This window comes from Arachis stenosperma, chromosome 7 (assembly GCF_014773155.1).
Source record: "Arachis stenosperma cultivar V10309 chromosome 7, arast.V10309.gnm1.PFL2, whole genome shotgun sequence".
Classification (NCBI taxonomy): domain Eukaryota; kingdom Viridiplantae; phylum Streptophyta; class Magnoliopsida; order Fabales; family Fabaceae; genus Arachis; species Arachis stenosperma.
This window is the reverse complement of record NC_080383.1, coordinates 16,216,313-16,233,375: the sequence shown is the minus strand read 5'-3', so window position 1 is coordinate 16,233,375 and position 17,063 is coordinate 16,216,313. Positions and strand designations below refer to the sequence as shown.

Genomic DNA, 17,063 nt, shown 5'->3' with positions numbered 1-17,063 from the left:
TATTTCATGTGTTCATGTATGGTTTATATTATAATGCACATTAGTAAAGATATCTAAAGTGGTTTAATAAAACTGATAAAATAAAACGAGTTTATTATACCGAGATTTCGTTGTTGATGAAACACGATGAAAGTGACATACTTAACCAACGACGCATTACTAACAGTATTTAGAGCAAGAAACAAATAAGACAGCATGGAAGAGGGTTACACAACATGAGATCTACGCATCCCCTCCACCACTTTGTGATCGCTGGTGACAGTTCCTTCGCGTATGCCCAGGCTGACGGCATAACCCACAACGCTTCGGCTGATTCTCTTGAGACTGATCCATGCTTCCACGGATCCTGGTTGCCTTTGGACGACCTTCCTTTGCACGCCGCAGATTAGGGTCAGGAATAATGGTTGGGCCACCATATGGAGGCCGCAGGCCTTCAGGAATAGGTGGGAGAAACCCCTGCTTGTAAACGTTGAACACCTCAGTCATACGATACACTTCGTGAACATATGACTCCCAGTTTAGCCGGGAGTAGGCGCAACAGGCAATGGCGTGGCAACATGGATAATGCAGCGCCTGGAAGTGCCCACAGTCGCATCGGTGATCTTTAAGGGAAACTCTATAGCTACCAAGAGAGAACGTCCCCGTTGGTGTTGTCTCAGCCACGGTGTACTCGGACTGATGCCTGTCGTATAATGTCACAGTAAAGCACCTGGAGTCTCTAAGGTTCCGATCAATAGCCTTGACCAATGCCTGACAGAATTCATGGCCGGATCCGAGTTGTGCCTCTGCTGTCTGTCCCCTGACCACAAATAGCTGAGCAAGCCTCCCGTAGGTTGACTTAACCAACGATGTGACCGGGAGGTTGCGAGTACTCTTTAGCACGGAGTTCACACATTCACTGATGTTTGTGGTCATGTGCCCGAACCGTCGACCAGCATCCTCATGTTGGGTCCATTTGTCATACTCCATACGGTTGGCCCAGTCACACATTGCTGGATTCTCAGTCCGCATGATGTCGAACCAGTAGTAAAACTCACCCTCAGTCTTGGCGTAGGCAGCATTGACCAGTAACCTCCTTGAGTCCTTACCTTTGAACGTTAGGGCGAAATTCGCTGCCACATGCCTTATACAGTAGGCCCGGAAAGCACGAGGAGGCAGCCATCCAGTCTCAGGTGCCTCAAGGGCCGCCTTGATCCCATTATGCCTGTCTGAGATAACTAGGATACCCTCCTGAGGAGTCACATGCTCTCGGAGGTTGGACAAGAAGAATGACCACGACTCTGCATTTTCCCCCTCTACAAGGGCGAATGCTATCGGCAGGATGTTCGAGTTTCCGTCCTGAGCTATCGCCAACAGGAGCGTCCCTCCATACTTCCCATACAAGTGGGTACCATCAATACTGACGAGTGGCTTGCAATGCCGGAATGCTTCGATACAGGGTGGAAATGTCCAGAAAAGTCGGTGAAAGTACACCGTCGACTCATCAACCGCACCACCAATCTGAACCGGAGACGTCTTCAGCACCGTGATTGTTCCCGGCATTATTGCCTGGATCCATAGCATCCAACGGGGCAACTCCGCGTAAGACTCTTCCCAATCTCCATATATTTGTGCCACTGCCTTCTGTTTAGCCAACCAGACCTTCCTGTAACTAGGCCTGAAACCGTAATCAGCTTCTGTCGCTTGTTGAAGTACCTTTACTGTAACCGCAGCATCCGCCCTAACCATAGGAAGAATCCTCGCACATATAACGTTATAATCCAGCTGACGGTGATCACTTGAAATAGAAGTTGCGAGGCACGTGTGTGGCCCGTTGTACCTCCTAACCTCCCAAGTTCCCTTTCGTGCACGAAGCGCTACACGAATCAACCAAGTGCAACCCTTGCCGAATTCCTTGCATTTTCCATGATACTTCAAATGATCCGATTCGATGACTCTGTACTCAACACCTCGCCGGATGCTATAGTCCTTCACACTGAGCACAGCTTCATCTTTACTCTGGAACGATTGCCCAATCTCAAATTCTGTAGAAGATCTACTCACTCTGTTACCACTGTCTTCCTGTTGACCAAGAGCTTCCAAGTTTAGTGTGGAGAAGTGTGGAGGGTATTGATGAGAAGCAGAACTTGAAGGCCGATGCTACGCATGTGGATCGCCGCCTGTGTTTTCGTCGCTGTCACCATCGATATCAATAGGCTCCTGGTCAGACTCATCGTCACGCATTGCATTCTCTACTTGATCAGGTCCACCAAAGTCTTCAAGATAAGGCACGAGGCCACCACCGGTGCCCACAACGTTGGGAGGCTCCATGACTGCTGCATGGTCCAAAGGGACAGAACCAACAACCTCCGTTTGTTCTAAGTCAGCCGCAAAAGAAGGTGATTGAACCGGCGGAAGATGCGGTCTGACCGCAGGCATCGAACTAGATGCACCACCCGCGGAAGCTACGCAAGGAACTGGAGCGGATGCCCCAGAACTATCGACACCAACCTCCAACTTCGCGAACAACTCATGGATTCTGATCTCCGGAAAGCTCCTTACACAGTAGAACAGAACCCTAATATCTTCATCAGACTTAACCGCAAAGGTTTCATACTGAACACTGGTTGAGACAACCGCCATGGGAATCTTGTAGAATAGTTTCTTCACCCACTTGCAACCCAACACGCCAAGCTTCTCCAAGATGCTATTCTTCAAGTCCGACAAACTCATAGACGAACTGATAAAAATACTTAGTGGTTCTCTATCGGTGAACTTCACACCTTGGCTTTTGCTTTTTTTAATTTTTCCAGAGCAATGCACCAGAGCAAGAAAGCTCTCTTCCTCACTAGCCATTGTGAGAATGATCTCTTCTGGGGATTGAATCACCCACATATATATACATTTTCCGTCATAGTAAACCGTGGCAACCCACCACGTTTTTTGCACATTACTCTACATAAACCGTGGTAACCCACCGGGTTTTATGTGCTTATATCTTTTCCGAATAAATGACCATTTGTACCCATGAAAGATGAAAACGCTGACATTTGTACCCATGAAAGCTCGAAACTAATCTTGTACCCATGATAGATGCTGTCCGTGTGACAAAAGTGCCCTGGCTTGGATCTGAGCTTGGTTCGTGGGTTTCCGAACCTACGTGGCACTCCTAACCTCCTCCCCCCCAATCTGAGCCAACCATTCACCATCATCATCTTCATCTTCATCTTCTTCACCATCACCATCACCATAACCTCCATAACCTCCATCACCATCACCTCAGCACCGTCACAGCCACCTCCCTTCACCACAACCTCCGGCGACAACGACTTTAAATCGAATCAGCAGCAGTAGCGGCATTAGCCGCACCAACAGCTTCCCGCAACAACAATGCCATCGAACAACTTACAAAGGTATTGACATAACCCTAATGCAATAATGTCTCAAAATTCTCAATCAACCATGAAAATAGAACGGTAACAATGAGGGTTTTGGAATAAGGATAACTTACTAAAACTTGAAAAGAACAGAGGAATGAAGCGGCAGCAGTATTAGCTTCGTTTAAGCACAAACAACCCCACGGCCACCACCACAACAGCAGCGATTTCAGCACACAAGAGAGGAATCAGAAACAGAGACAAGGCTGAGCAAAAAACGGAGACAGTGGTTTCGGCGACAGCGGCGGCGACTCCCGCTAGTGACGACAACGAGCTCCCGTGATGATGACGGCGACTGGGTGTGGCAGTGGTGACAGGATCGGCTTTCCCTCTCTCTCTCATCTTCGCGCACTTTCTCTCCCTTTTCGAAGCTCGACAGTGACGCATAGTGAGGCGCGATGACGGCCCTAGCTCGATGGTGGCTGGACAATGGCGGAGCACGACGGCTCCTCTTCCCCCTTGCGGCGTCTCTGGCTCGCGACGGTGGTGGTGCGCGACGGTGGCTGGTGACGGCGCGATACCCCCTCTCTCGGATCTCTTCTCGTGCTCTCTCCTCACTCTCTGAATCTCTCGTTTCTCTGCTCTCTTCCTCCTTGCTCTCTTATTTCCTCTGTTAGTGTTAGTGTGTATGTCATGTATTTTTGTCGCCGGAGGTTGTGGTGAAGGGAGGTGGCTGTGGCGGTGCTGAGTGATGGTGATGGAGGTTATGGTGATGGTGATGGTGATGGTGAAGAAGATGAAGATGAAGATGGTGAATGGTTGGCTCAGATTGGGAGGGAGGAGGTTGGGAGTGCCACGTAGGTTCGGAAACCCACGAACCAAGCTCAGATCCAAGCCAGGGCACTTTTGTCACACGGACAGCATCTATCATGGGTACAAGATTAGTTTCGAGCTTTTATGGGTACAAATGTCAGCGTTTTCATCTCTCATGGGTACAAATGGTCATTTATTCTATCTTTTCCTCATAAACCGTGGTGACTCCCCACGGTTTATGCATGTCAAATATCCTTCATAAACCGTGGTGACCTACCACGGTTTTCTTCTACAAAAATTTGCTCCTAATCCGTGGTGACCTCCCACGGTTTATGCATGTTTAGAAACCGTGGTGGGTTGCCACGGTTTACATATAAATCCGTTTTGCACAAAATCGTAACAACAAACAGATTTGCACATTTACGTAAAGAAATTCCTCTTTTTATTTATTTAAGTAAATTGCCCTATCAAAATTGTTCCTAATATTTTTTTCATATTTGCGTCCCAAACATTTAAAAATAATTTAAAGTTATCTATCTTATATTTTATCCCTAAAAAATATTAATGAAGAATGAATATCTTCTTAACTTCTATCCTTTATAATTTTTTTTAAGTTAGAAATGAGATTCAAATTCGAGACCTCTAAATAAAAATGAGGAGATTATGTCATTTGAACTATAATTTGTTAGTTATTTTTTTTACAATTTAACAGAGAAAAAAATGGTTTTACATATGATACAAGACCTTTTATGATAATGATGATGATGTGAGGTGAAAAAGAACATAATATCGTAATTTTTTTATAAATTAATTTTTTTCTTTTAATTTTTTTTAATGTATCTAAAATGTTTTAGGATACTTCTACGATACTACTATCAGAGAAATTATTAGCAACATTTATCATATATCACCTCTTTTATTAGTAATTTGTGATCGAGTTAACAGTAGGAATTTTAAAACGTTCACAATATAATGAAAAAATAGAAATGATATTAATAATTATTCATTATGAAATAAAAATGAAAATTTGGCCAAGCATAAATTTTAATGTAGGATGCCTAAAAATTACTTCTAATGAAATTGAAAGTACAACCAAACATGTTTTAAATTTAAAGCATAACTAACCCTACGGTTTTTTTAAAGGGTATTTAAGCACCACTTGAAAAGTGTTAAAGTTGAAGCCAAGAGAAAAACGAAAAACATAGTACGATGAAAAGAGAAAAAGCAATTAAATAGATGAAAAAAAGTTGGTCCGAGGAAGATCATGATTTTGTGTGATCCACTTCTCCGTGTTCAACGCCGATCCTTTTATAGCTGTCTGCAGCCACATCAATGAATTCAGTCACATCGTATGAATATATATGTATCTCTCATTTTATTACTCTTTTGTTATTAGTGTTTAGTTAATATATGTCTTAAAAGTATATGATAAAATTATATTAATAAAAACGTTTAAATATTTTATTTAATAAATATAAAATAAATATATTAAAAATTTTAATTTTTTATATTTTTAATAATTTTTTTAATTTATAAATTTAACATGGGTGCTAAATCCTTGTTATTAATTTTGCTACCAAAATTTGTGCCGCATGCAACATGTCAATCTGACCTAAGGGCACATTCTTGCACTTCTCCCATTTCCATTGGGCTTTGAGTTTTATTTTGACTAATTAACAACCCAAAGGCCAATTGCCTTTCCAATTCCACTTATAGTGCATTGCACAGGGTTTCGTAGTATTACCAAAATCGTAATACCAAGGAGATAATAAAAAAAAATAGTTCAAATTTATTTTATTTATTATTTATTAATAATTAATAATATTAAATAAAATAAAATTTGATTGTTTAAATTAATATTTTATCATCTCCCAAACATTATTTGGTATAAAAACGGATTAAACCTCTTTAATTAGTTGTCATCTTCTACTAGAGGTTTTAATAAGAGCTTCTCATTAAAAGTCGAAAGTGGTAAACCAAATATTCTCAACATTAATTACAGACTTCACATGCTTAATTAGCTGCGAGGTTATGGAAACATTCGGATAGTGTTGCCTCCACAACAGTTTGTTAATCTGGAAACTCATAATGATTAATGAATACGTTAACGAGAAAATAAGAAGCATTAAGGTCTGTTTGGGAAATTTTAAAAGTAATTTTTTTTAGTTGTTGACTTATAAAAAGTAGTAGTATTAATGTTTGTTGTAAATTTCAAAATCAATTTGTGGCTTTTTAAAAAATTATTTATGAACTTATAAAGAAGTTAAAAAAACGACTTCTTTCATAATATTACTATTTTTTATCATATTTTTATAAAATAAACACTTTTAAAATAAAAAATTTAAATATTGTTACGGCCTGGCCCAAAATCCGCACGGGTCGACCCGACCCAAGCAATACCCGACCCGGACACGCGCCCCCAACCGACTCGGACACGCGTCCTGTACGGTTCACACGCGGCTGCAGGACAGCGTCCTTGGGAATATGGGCCTGTCCCCATGAGGGGCCCACTACTGACATGTATATAAAGGGAAGATTGGCTCTTCCCACGAGGTACGTCATATCCTTTCACCTCGTTATTCTGCCCGCCTGCACATTACTGACTTGAGCGTCGGAGTGTCTTTGCAGGTGGCACCCCCCTCATCTTCTCTTCAGACCAAGTGCTCGTCTGCTCGACTAGTTCGCCACCGGTGTGACCCAAGCTAAGGCGTCCTCACCCCTTCACTCACACACCCGACCTGTCCGGAAACCGACCACCGAACATTGGCGCCGTCTGTGGGGACTCCCGCCTAAATGGAAGTCGCGCTAGGTCCCGGCGACTGAGCTCGAGCAGCCGGAGCAGACGGGGCAGCCTCCGTCGCCTCGCAAAGAGGAGGGCGGAGATCCCCCCAACAACGCACGAGAACACGACCATTCGGGGGAACGGGCGGCGACAGCGCCATAATAATGCAGGAGCTACGCCACAGAGTCCAGAACCTAGAACGACAGCTGGCTGACCGGGAACGAGATGGACAGTCCACCGATCCGAGCTATACCCCGTCTCCCGGGGGCGAGGAGGAAGACTCTCACCGAAGCCGCCCGCGGCGCATATCTGCATCCCGGACGGAAGCAGAGAGCACGCGAGAGGAGTCACCCATTCCGAGAAGACGGAATGACACAGTCATCTACTCTCGCGGCAGACAATCCCGCCGAGCGGCAAGAGGTCGCGAAGACGGAGAAGGGAGATCCGAGAGAACACGACAACCCGTGATAATGGGCATCACGCCGTTCCACCGATCTATCCTCGAGGTCCGGTTGTCGAAACACTTCGACAAACCAACGGACATGAGATACGACGGGACTCAAGACCCTCTGGAACACCTCACGGCCTTTGAGGCCAGGATGAATCTGGAGGGAGTGGGGGACGAAGTGAGATGCCGCGCCTTCCCGGTAACATTAGCAGGGCCAGCGATCAGATGGTTTAACGGCCTCCCGCAAGGTTCCATCTACAGTTTTTCAGACATCAGTCGCGCATTCCTGGTCCAATTTACAACGCGGATTGCGAAGGCTAAGCACCCTATCAACCTTCTAGGGGTAACCCAGAGACAAGGAGAACCGACAAGGAAGTACTTAGATCGGTTCAACGACGAATGCTTGGAAATTGACGGCTTAACCGACTCGGTGGCCAGTCTTTGCCTAACAAACGGCCTCCTCAACGAGAACTTCCGAAAATACCTTACCACGAAACCGGTTTGGACGATGCATGAAATCCAAACAGTGGCCAAGGAGTACATAAACGACGAGGAAGTCAGCCGAGTCGTGGCTGCCAATAAGCGGCAGTCCGGTTACAGCCAAGCCCGGCAACCAGTCGACGGAGAGAGAGCAAAGGAAAAAGCTAGGGAGGAAGCGTCAAACAGGGCACCTCGACCGTTCCCCCGGGTCAGGAAATTCAATAACTACACTCCACTCACTCTCCCCATTGTGGAGGTCTACCAGCAGATAGCAGAGAAGGGAATTCTTCCGAAGCCCCGAACACTTAAGGACCGACGGGAGGAAATAAGAACCTTTATTGTGATAACCACAAGGGTTATGGCCATCAAACGCAGGACTGTTTTGACCTGAAGGATGCGCTAGAACAAGCGATAAGGGAAGGAAAGCTAGCAGCGTTCTCCCATCTCATCAGGGAGCCGAGGAGACGTTACCGCGATCAAGACGAGGAAGACAAAGCCCGTTCGGCCAAACGGCGACAAGAGCCCGAGGACAGAGACCACGGCCTCACGGTGATAAACGTGGTGACGGCAAAAAACGCTGCACCAAAATCACGGTCGGCACACAAGAAAAACGCCAAGGTTCTGGCGATCTCATCCCCGCCGGTGCAGAGCTCCAAAAAACCTCCATCCATTTCCTTCGGCCCGGAAGACCAATGGTTCAGCGACGCCCCGGAAAACCCTCCCATGGTCATAACAGCCAGAGTGGGAACCGGCCTCGTCAAACGGATCCTTGTCGACACAGGAGCTGATTCAAACATCATGTTCCGCAACGTGTTCGATGCACTAGGGCTAAAGGACGCCGACCTGACGTCTCACCAGCACGGGGTTATCGGGTTAGGCGACCACTTCATCAAACCAGACGGAGTCATTTCCCTACCAATCTCGGTGGGGCAGATACAAGGCCGAAGATCGGCGATGGACGAGTTCGTAATTCTCCGAGATTCCACAGCCTACAACATCATCTTGGGAAGAAAAACAATCAATGATTTTGAAGCCATAATCAACACCAAGCTGCTAGTTATGAAGTTCGTTACCGATGATGGATCCATAGGGACCATAAGAGGAGACCTCGAGACGGCGGTCGCTTGTGACAACGCCAGCCTTTCCCTGAGAAAGAAGTCCAAGGAAGCATCCGGCGTGTTCCTAGCCGACCTTGATGCCAGAATAGAGGACAAGCCGAGGCCAGAGCCAGAAGGGGACCTGGAGAAGTTTAGAATCGGTGACGAAGAGGAAAAGTTCACATTCGTTAACAAGAACCTCCCACATGAGCTGAAGGAGCCTTTGATTGAAATGATAAGAGCCAACAGGGACTTGTTCGCCTGGACACCAGCCGACATGCCGGGCATAGATCCAAAAATCATCTCGCATCATCTAGCCGTCAAGACGGAAGCACGACCAGTGGCTCAACGGAGGAGAAAGATGTCGGCGGAAAGAGCAGAGGAGGTAGCCAAGCAAACGGCCAGCCTCCTAGAAGCAGGCTTCATACGTGAAGTGGACTACTCGACATGGCTCTCGAATGTGGTATTGGTGAGAAAACACAACGGCAAGTGGAGAATGTGCGTGGACTATTCCGACCTTAACAAAGCATGCCCCAAAGATTGCTTCCCCCTCCCCAACATAGATGCACTCGTCGACGCCGCGGCGGGATACCGGTATCTAAGTTTCATGGACGCCTACTCCGGTTACAATCAGATACCGATGCACCGTCCCGACGAAGACAAGACGGCGTTCATAACGCCAGGAGGAACTTTTTGCTATAAGGTAATGCCATTCGGCTTGAAAAATGCGGGGGCAACATATCAAAGGCTGATGAACAGGATATTCCGCGACCTCATAGGGAAAACAGTTGAAGTTTACGTGGACGACATCCTGGCAAAAACAACACGACCTGACGACCTCTTGAACGACCTGGCAAGCGTATTTGCGTCCCTCCGTCAACACGGTATGAGGCTGAACCCCCTCAAGTGCGCCTTCGCCATGGAAGCCGGCAAGTTCCTGGGATTTATGATAACTCAGAGAGGGGTAGAAGCTAACCCGGAGAAATGCCAGGCAATACTCCAGATGAAGAGCCCGGGTTGCATCAAGGACGTCCAGAGGCTGGCAGGAAGGTTGACCTCACTGTCCTGATTTCTCGGAGCTTCGGCAACAAAGGCCCTGCCATTCTTTAACCTCATGAAGAAAGGGATGGCGTTTGAGTGGACACCCGCGTGTGAAGAAGCCTTTCAACATTTCAAGGAAATCCTGGCGGCACCTCCTGTTCTCGGAAAGCCAAAGGACGGGGAACCACTATACCTATACCTCGCTATAACAAGCGAGGCCCTGGCCGCAGTTCTGGTACGGGAGGACGGGAAGGCTCAACAGCCAATCTATTTCATAAGCAGGGCCCTGCAAGGGGCGGAATTAAGATATAGCAAGTTGGAAAAGCTAGCCTTAGCACTCCTAACTTCCTCGAGAAGGCTTAAGCAGTATTTCCAAAGTCACCAAGTTGTCGTCAGAACGGACCAAGGGATCCGGCAAGTTCTCCAAAAACCCGATCTGGCAGGAAGAATGATGACTTGGTCCATCGAGCTCTCCCAATACGACATACGATACGAACCCCGGCAAGCCATTAAGGCGCAGGCCATGGCGGATTTCTTAGTTGAAGTAACAGGAGACCCAAGCGAAGACGTGGGTACACGGTGGAAGCTCCATGTGGACGGAGCTTCCAACCAGACCTTTGGAGGTGCCGGGATCATCCTGGAAAGCCCGGTCGGGGTTGTGTACGAACAATCGGTCAGGTTCGAGTTTCCCATCTCGAACAACCAGGCAGAATATGAAGCCCTTATAGGAGGCTTAACCCTAGCGGCAGAAGTCGGCGCGAGGAGACTGGAAATATGCAGTGACTCCCAAGTCGTCACTTCCCAAGTAAACGGTAGCTACCAAGCCAAAGACCCCTTGCTTCAGAAGTACCTGGAAAAGGTTAAAAGCTTGAGCCAAAAGTTTGAAGAGGTCACGGTCCACCACGTACCTAGAGAAAGGAACATACGGGCAGACCTCCTGTCGAAGTTAGCTAGCACAAAGCCGGGAGAAGGGAACCGGTCTCTCATTCAAGGCATGACGAGAGAACCCGCAATCACACTGCACGTGACAAGCCTAGGTTCTTCATGGCTAGACCCCATCATCGACTTCCTAGAACACGGCAAACTCCCTAGTGACCAAAAGGATGCGGCGAAATTGAGAAGGGAAGCGGCCAAATACGCCGTCATCCAAGGACAACTGTTCAGGAAAGGGCTCAACCAACCCCTACTGAAGTGCCTACATCCCGACCAAACGGACTACGTCCTCAGGGAAGTCCATGAGGGCTGCTGTGGGCACCACATCGGAGGCAAGGCCCTAGCGAGGAAACTAATCCGAGCCGGATACTATTGGCCGTCGATGATGACGGACTCCAAAGAGTTTGTGAAAAAATGCGTAAAGTGCCAACAGAACGCCAACTTTGCCAGGGCGCCGGCCTCCGAGTTAAGCCTGCTAACGACCTCCCGGCCATTCTCTCAATGGGGAGTCGACCTCTTAGGACCCTTCCCAGTCGGCCCGGGGCAAGTCAAGTACCTCATAGTCGCAATTGACTACTACACCAAATGGATAGAAGCCGAACCGCTAGCTAGCATATCCTCGTCCAATTGCAGGAAATTCATGTGGAGGCAAGTGATAACGCGATTCGGGATACCGGAGGTCGTCATCTCGGACAACGACACGCAGTTTACTGACAAAAAGTTCACGGAATTTCTCAACGGCCTGGGTATAAGGCAAAAGTTCTCCTCGGTAGAACACCCTCAGACGAACGGACAGGTGGAGTCCGCTAACAAGGTTATCCTTTCAGGGCTAAAAAAGAGGTTGGACAATAAAAAGGGTGCTTGGGCCGACGAACTAGCATCGGTCCTCTGGTCTTACCGAACAACCGAGCAATCCTCCACCAAGGAAACCCCTTTCCGACTAACGTACGGGGTGGATGCTGTAATACCCGTAGAGATCGGTGAACCGAGTCCGCGGTTGCTTTTGAAAGGAGTAGAGGAAACCGTAGAAAAGGACCTGATAGATGAAGCCCGGGAAATGGCCCATTTGACAGAAACGGCGCTAAAACAAAGAATGGCTCTGCGCTACAACACCAAAGTGCTCAAGAGGGAATTCGAGCCAAACGACCTCGTCCTAAAGCGAAATGATATCGGCCCGCCGACCCCCGGAGAAGGCAAGCTAGCGGCTAACTGGGAAGGCCCCTATAGAATCAGGAAAGTGATGGGAAAAGGAGCATTCAAGCTAGAAAGACTTGACGGCAAAGAAGTCCCGAGAACATGGAATGCGGACAACCTAAGAAGATTCTACTCCTAGAAGAAGGCCCGACAAACCAACCAGGCTAGCTAAGTAGTTAATTTGCAAATTTAACTTTTGAACTTCTCATAGCGACTTACGAGTCCTTTATACAACTACCGAATAAGATAGACTTGTGCAAATTTTCTCTCCTATTTTGTCACTTAATTTTCCAGATAAACCACCACGTCCAACAACGGCGCGCGTTCCCGGGACTGATCACCCCGGGAACCCGTCAACCACAATCGTAACGACTACGCAAAAGGCCGTAGGCCATTGATATAAGTGACGACAATAAACCAAAAACGGTTAAAAGAAACGGAAATACAACCAAACGAATGAGGAGAAATTCATCACGACAACATGAGCAAACGATTAAAACGGTCATTGACAAGCCAAAAACGGCTAAACATCAAATCGTTCACAAGCCAAAAACGGCTAAAACTAAAATAGTTTACAAGTCAAAACAAAGCGGCTAGGAAAAAACCGTAAAAAGAGAATTCATTTCTTGGGGACATCGACAACCTTGCCATCCTGAATAACCTTGCGGACACCAATCGCCGACGTGTCGAATTCGGGGGCAACAATTTTAATTTGAGCTTTGAGGGCTTCCTCGGTAGCCAGGATCGCCCCCTTGCCCTGTTTGACGACGTCCTTATACTTCGCCTTCCATGTCGACAGTTCGGCCTCCACGGCCCGCTTCTCTTTCTCAACTTCGGCCACACGCTTTTGCGCCGCGCCGACCTGACCCTCCAAAGCCATTTCACGCTCGACCAAACGTTCAACCGTCGCATCCGACTCCTTCTGTTTCTTCTCAGCAGCTGTTGCCTTCTGTTCGGCGGCGGTAGCTTTCTGCTCGGCAGTGGTGGCTTTCTTCTCGGCAGCGTCCAGCTTTTCCGAAGATTGAGTCAATTGCTCCCGAAGGGTTTCAACTTCACTTTTTAGCTCGTTATTAGCCTTCCCGGCAGAATCCAACCTCCTACGGAGAGACTCCATACCGGACAGTTCGAACTCGGCCTTCCGAGCTATGACTGCACCGCGCAGGAGAGTGCGATACATCCACCTCGCCTGCCCGGCAAGGGATGACTCGTGGAAATACTCCTCGGTACCGGGGATCAGCTGGGAGTCTATGAAGTGCCCGGCGTCAAAATTCCTTTCCATGACGGTGAGAACGCCCTCAGGGCTAGACGACGCCGTGGAGGCCTTCTTTCTTTTTTTCGGGTTGGGGACCTCTTCCACCTCAACATCCGCTTCTGGCACGGAACCCCCAGTTCCAATCACCTCGCGGATAGGGGAGGCATGGACGGCCTTGCCACCGCCAACCACGGTACCTTGAGCCGAGGTGCCGATCTCGTCAGTCTCGGCCCTTTGCTCGAGAGCATCTTTGCCCTCCGAGGGAGCATCAGGCCCCTCGGGCGTGGGCTGCTCGTCACCCTCCTCGTCGTCACCATTGCCTAAGAAGGTCTGAAACAAGTCGGGAAGACCCGTCACCGACGCAGACATATCCACTGCAGGAAAACAAAGAAGGTCGGTTAATCGCCACATAATATCAACAGAAGGAAAAAAGACAAAGGGTAAAGTAAAAAGCTTCTCACAAATATAATTACGACCGGACTCCCGGTCACCCATGAGGAGGTGGGGATTTACTTGGTTCTTCCCAAAAACTGCCATCAATACCTCGGCAATTTGCTTATCCACCTTCGACATGCCTCTATAGGTTACTTTAATAAAAGTATTGGCCCCCGCCCCGAAACTCCAATAAGTCGGGATGAGCCGTACCCCCTCCAAAGACAACCAAAAGGGATGACGACCTTTGGCAGGGCGGACCTTAAAATACTTGTCCTTAAACCCGTGGTAAGAATCTTCGAACAAACCGAAAATCTTCCGACCCTGGGCAGACCGGAAGGACATGAACCCTTTTCTGTGTTTCCCCTCCTTGGAAGGGTTTGTGAGGGTGAAGAAGAAGAGGAAAACATCCACGGACACCGGCAGTTCGAGATATTCACAGACCATCTCGAAACAGCGGATCGAGGCCCAACTGTTCGGATGCAACTGCGACGGTGACACGGAAATTCGATTTAAAAGTGCCATTTGAAAGGCTGAAAACGGAATACGAACACCGGCTTGAGTGAACATGGCTTTGTAGAACCAAATCCAGTCGGCGACCTGGCGAGGTTGGAAGTTGAGTTCGTACAATCGCTCGTGAGGAGCCGGGACGAAAACGTCGTAGTTGGCCTCCTCGTCAGTCCCACCACACAGATACCCGGCTTGACGGAACTCGGTGAGCTCCTCCTCGCCCATTTGATTAGGCGAATCCTTCACGTCGGAAACAACCCAAGCATAGGGATCGTACGCCGCGGGGTTAACGGATGCCCGGGAGACCGTGCGAGCCATACCTACATGGGGGGACCATCCAGTCAGTCTAAGAGATCGGTTGCTCAGGCCGAATACAGACACTACCCCCCACGACTCCCCGACCAAGGCCAATCAAGACTAAATGGCGAAAAGAACAAGAAAAAGCCTACCCTGGAATGGTACTTTCCCCCCTAACACATCTACTCGCAACTAAAAGGCTATACAGTAACATCAGAGAACCAAGCAACAAGCATACAAAAATAATGCATAAAAAGGGGAATGATTCGAGAGTTACCTAAATTGATGAAGAGAGGATAGAGTTGTGAGTCTGGAAAAATGCAAGAAGGACGAACAGAGGCACCGCAGCAACACCTTGAAACTTTGCAACAGGGAGGAAGAAAGGAAAAAAAAAGGGGAAGTGTAGAAAAGTACAGAAGCGTCGAAACCGATCGTTTAAAAACTGCTTCCCCAAAGCGCGAAACACCTGGGGGCAGAATGGTCTTTTCAAACGGGGTTTTTCCACCCCATTATGAGCATTCAATGCTCGGCGCAAGAGACGATGCGATGAAGCGGTTGCTTGAGCAACCAAGAGACACGCGCGTTGAAGGCATATCCTCCCCACGAGCGGCCGACCAAACGAGATGCGAGACGACACGCCATTGGTAGCTCCCACGACTACCATTGGCGCGTGGGGGCACTGTTACGGCCTGGCCCAAAATCCGCACGGGTCGACCCGACCCAAGCAATACCCGACCCGGACACGCGTCCTGTACGGTTCACACGCGGCTGCAGGACAGCGTCCTTGGGAATATGGGCCTGTCCCCATGAGGGGCCCACTACTGACATGTATATAAAGGGAAGATTGGCTCTTCCCACGAGGTACGTCATATCCTTTCACCTCGTTATTCTGCCCGCCTGCACATTACTGACTTGAGCGTCGGAGTGTCTTTGCAGGTGGCACCCCCCTCATCTTCTCTTCAGACCAAGTGCTCGTCTGCTTGACTAGTTCGCCACCGGTGTGACCCAAGCTAAGGCGTCCTCACCCCTTCACTCACACACCCGACCTGTCCGGAAACCGACCACCGAACAAATATAAAATAATTTATTTATAAATTACTCTTAATATAATTATTTATTATTTAAACTTTTTTTTAAAAAGAATTTAATTAAGCTGTTTATTCAAACTGCCCTAAGTAGTGTCCAAATTAAAAGAAAAAGTGGAAGAAGATACTCTAAAAGAGAATCGATAATTATTTTTATAATTATATTAAATGTATATATACATAAAAAAATATTACTGAATTAATTATTAATATAAAATATATATTAAAAATAAATTAAATAATAGAACTAAACATTTTCATTGTTCTTATGCTAAAGGCCACAAACACAAACAGTTATCGGCTTTATATGATAAAATTTCAAATCAAGACTGAAGAATGAATGAACGATAAGATGGATAAAACCTTTACTAGATGTTTGATTTAGAGCGGCTAGTGCGGCATTTCGTTGCGTGTTGAAGCTAAGAAGCAAGCATAGGCATATAAAAGAGAGATTCTCTCAAGATCTTCATTGCATTATAATACCCACTGTGTGCAACTCTTTAGCCATTTTCTTAGGGACACTTTTCTTTCATTTTTTTATTCGTCATTATTAGGTATAACGAGGTTAAGATTAAAAGCCATTACTAGTGAATTGTGCCTTTTGTAGGTCATCAACTCATATTTGAATGTTTTAATTAATTTGATGAACAATTGTTATATGTATCCTGATAGGTAAAAATTCAGGTGCGGTGAATTTTATGTGAAGTTAATAACTGAGTCGTTAGATAAAAATTTAGTTAAATCAGTCAAATTATTTAACCATTCTCAATTATCAACTTTACGCAAAATTAATTACACTTGAATTTTCACCTTCAAATTATTTACATTTGTATCAAAAATTAATTATCATATATTTATAAATATTTTTATCTATTATTTTGTACGCATTTTAATAAAATTATTTTTAATAATTAATGAAAAATAATATGACACATTGTGTTTTATATATAAATTTAATTTTAATGTATTGTTAATATAAAAGTATTATAGTTTTATATGCGCATCAAATTATCTATTATCACGTCAATAAAAATAATTACTTTTTATATTAACCGTCTGAATGATTATTTAAAAAAAACATATGTGATTTGACTATTGTGTAAAACATTTTAGATAGTCAATATATCAAAATTAAACTTTCTATTTATTTCATTTTTACAAAAAATGTCTATTTTTGGAGGAAAAATAAATCAGAGCATAAAAGATACAAAATATATTTCAAAACGAATATGGAATCTCAAATATAAATCAAAGTTAAAGCTAATACTCCATCAAACTCTTTTCACATTCAAAGAATAAAACTACATCTAATACTAGAATATGGCCACTACTCAACCAAAAAG

General features: G+C 46.2%; 2 protein-coding genes across 2 annotated transcripts; one reads left to right on the top strand and one right to left on the bottom strand.

Annotated features, from left to right (window-relative positions):
* Positions 1-222: 222 nt before the first annotated feature.
* LOC130939481 (uncharacterized) lies at positions 223-2,835 on the bottom strand. The gene is made up of 2 exons (XM_057867583.1): positions 2,181-2,835; positions 223-2,075 (listed from the first exon to the last, which is right to left on the bottom strand). The coding sequence occupies exons 1-2, from the start codon at positions 2,833-2,835 to the stop codon at positions 223-225; spliced, it is 2,508 nt and encodes an 835-aa protein (XP_057723566.1).
* Positions 2,836-8,677: 5,842 nt separating this feature from the next.
* Positions 8,678-12,283, top strand: LOC130939480 (uncharacterized). Its single transcript, XM_057867582.1, has 3 exons — positions 8,678-9,445; positions 10,070-11,502; positions 11,584-12,283. The coding sequence occupies exons 1-3, from the start codon at positions 8,678-8,680 to the stop codon at positions 12,281-12,283; spliced, it is 2,901 nt and encodes a 966-aa protein (XP_057723565.1).
* The last annotated feature ends 4,780 nt before the right edge of the window (positions 12,284-17,063 follow it).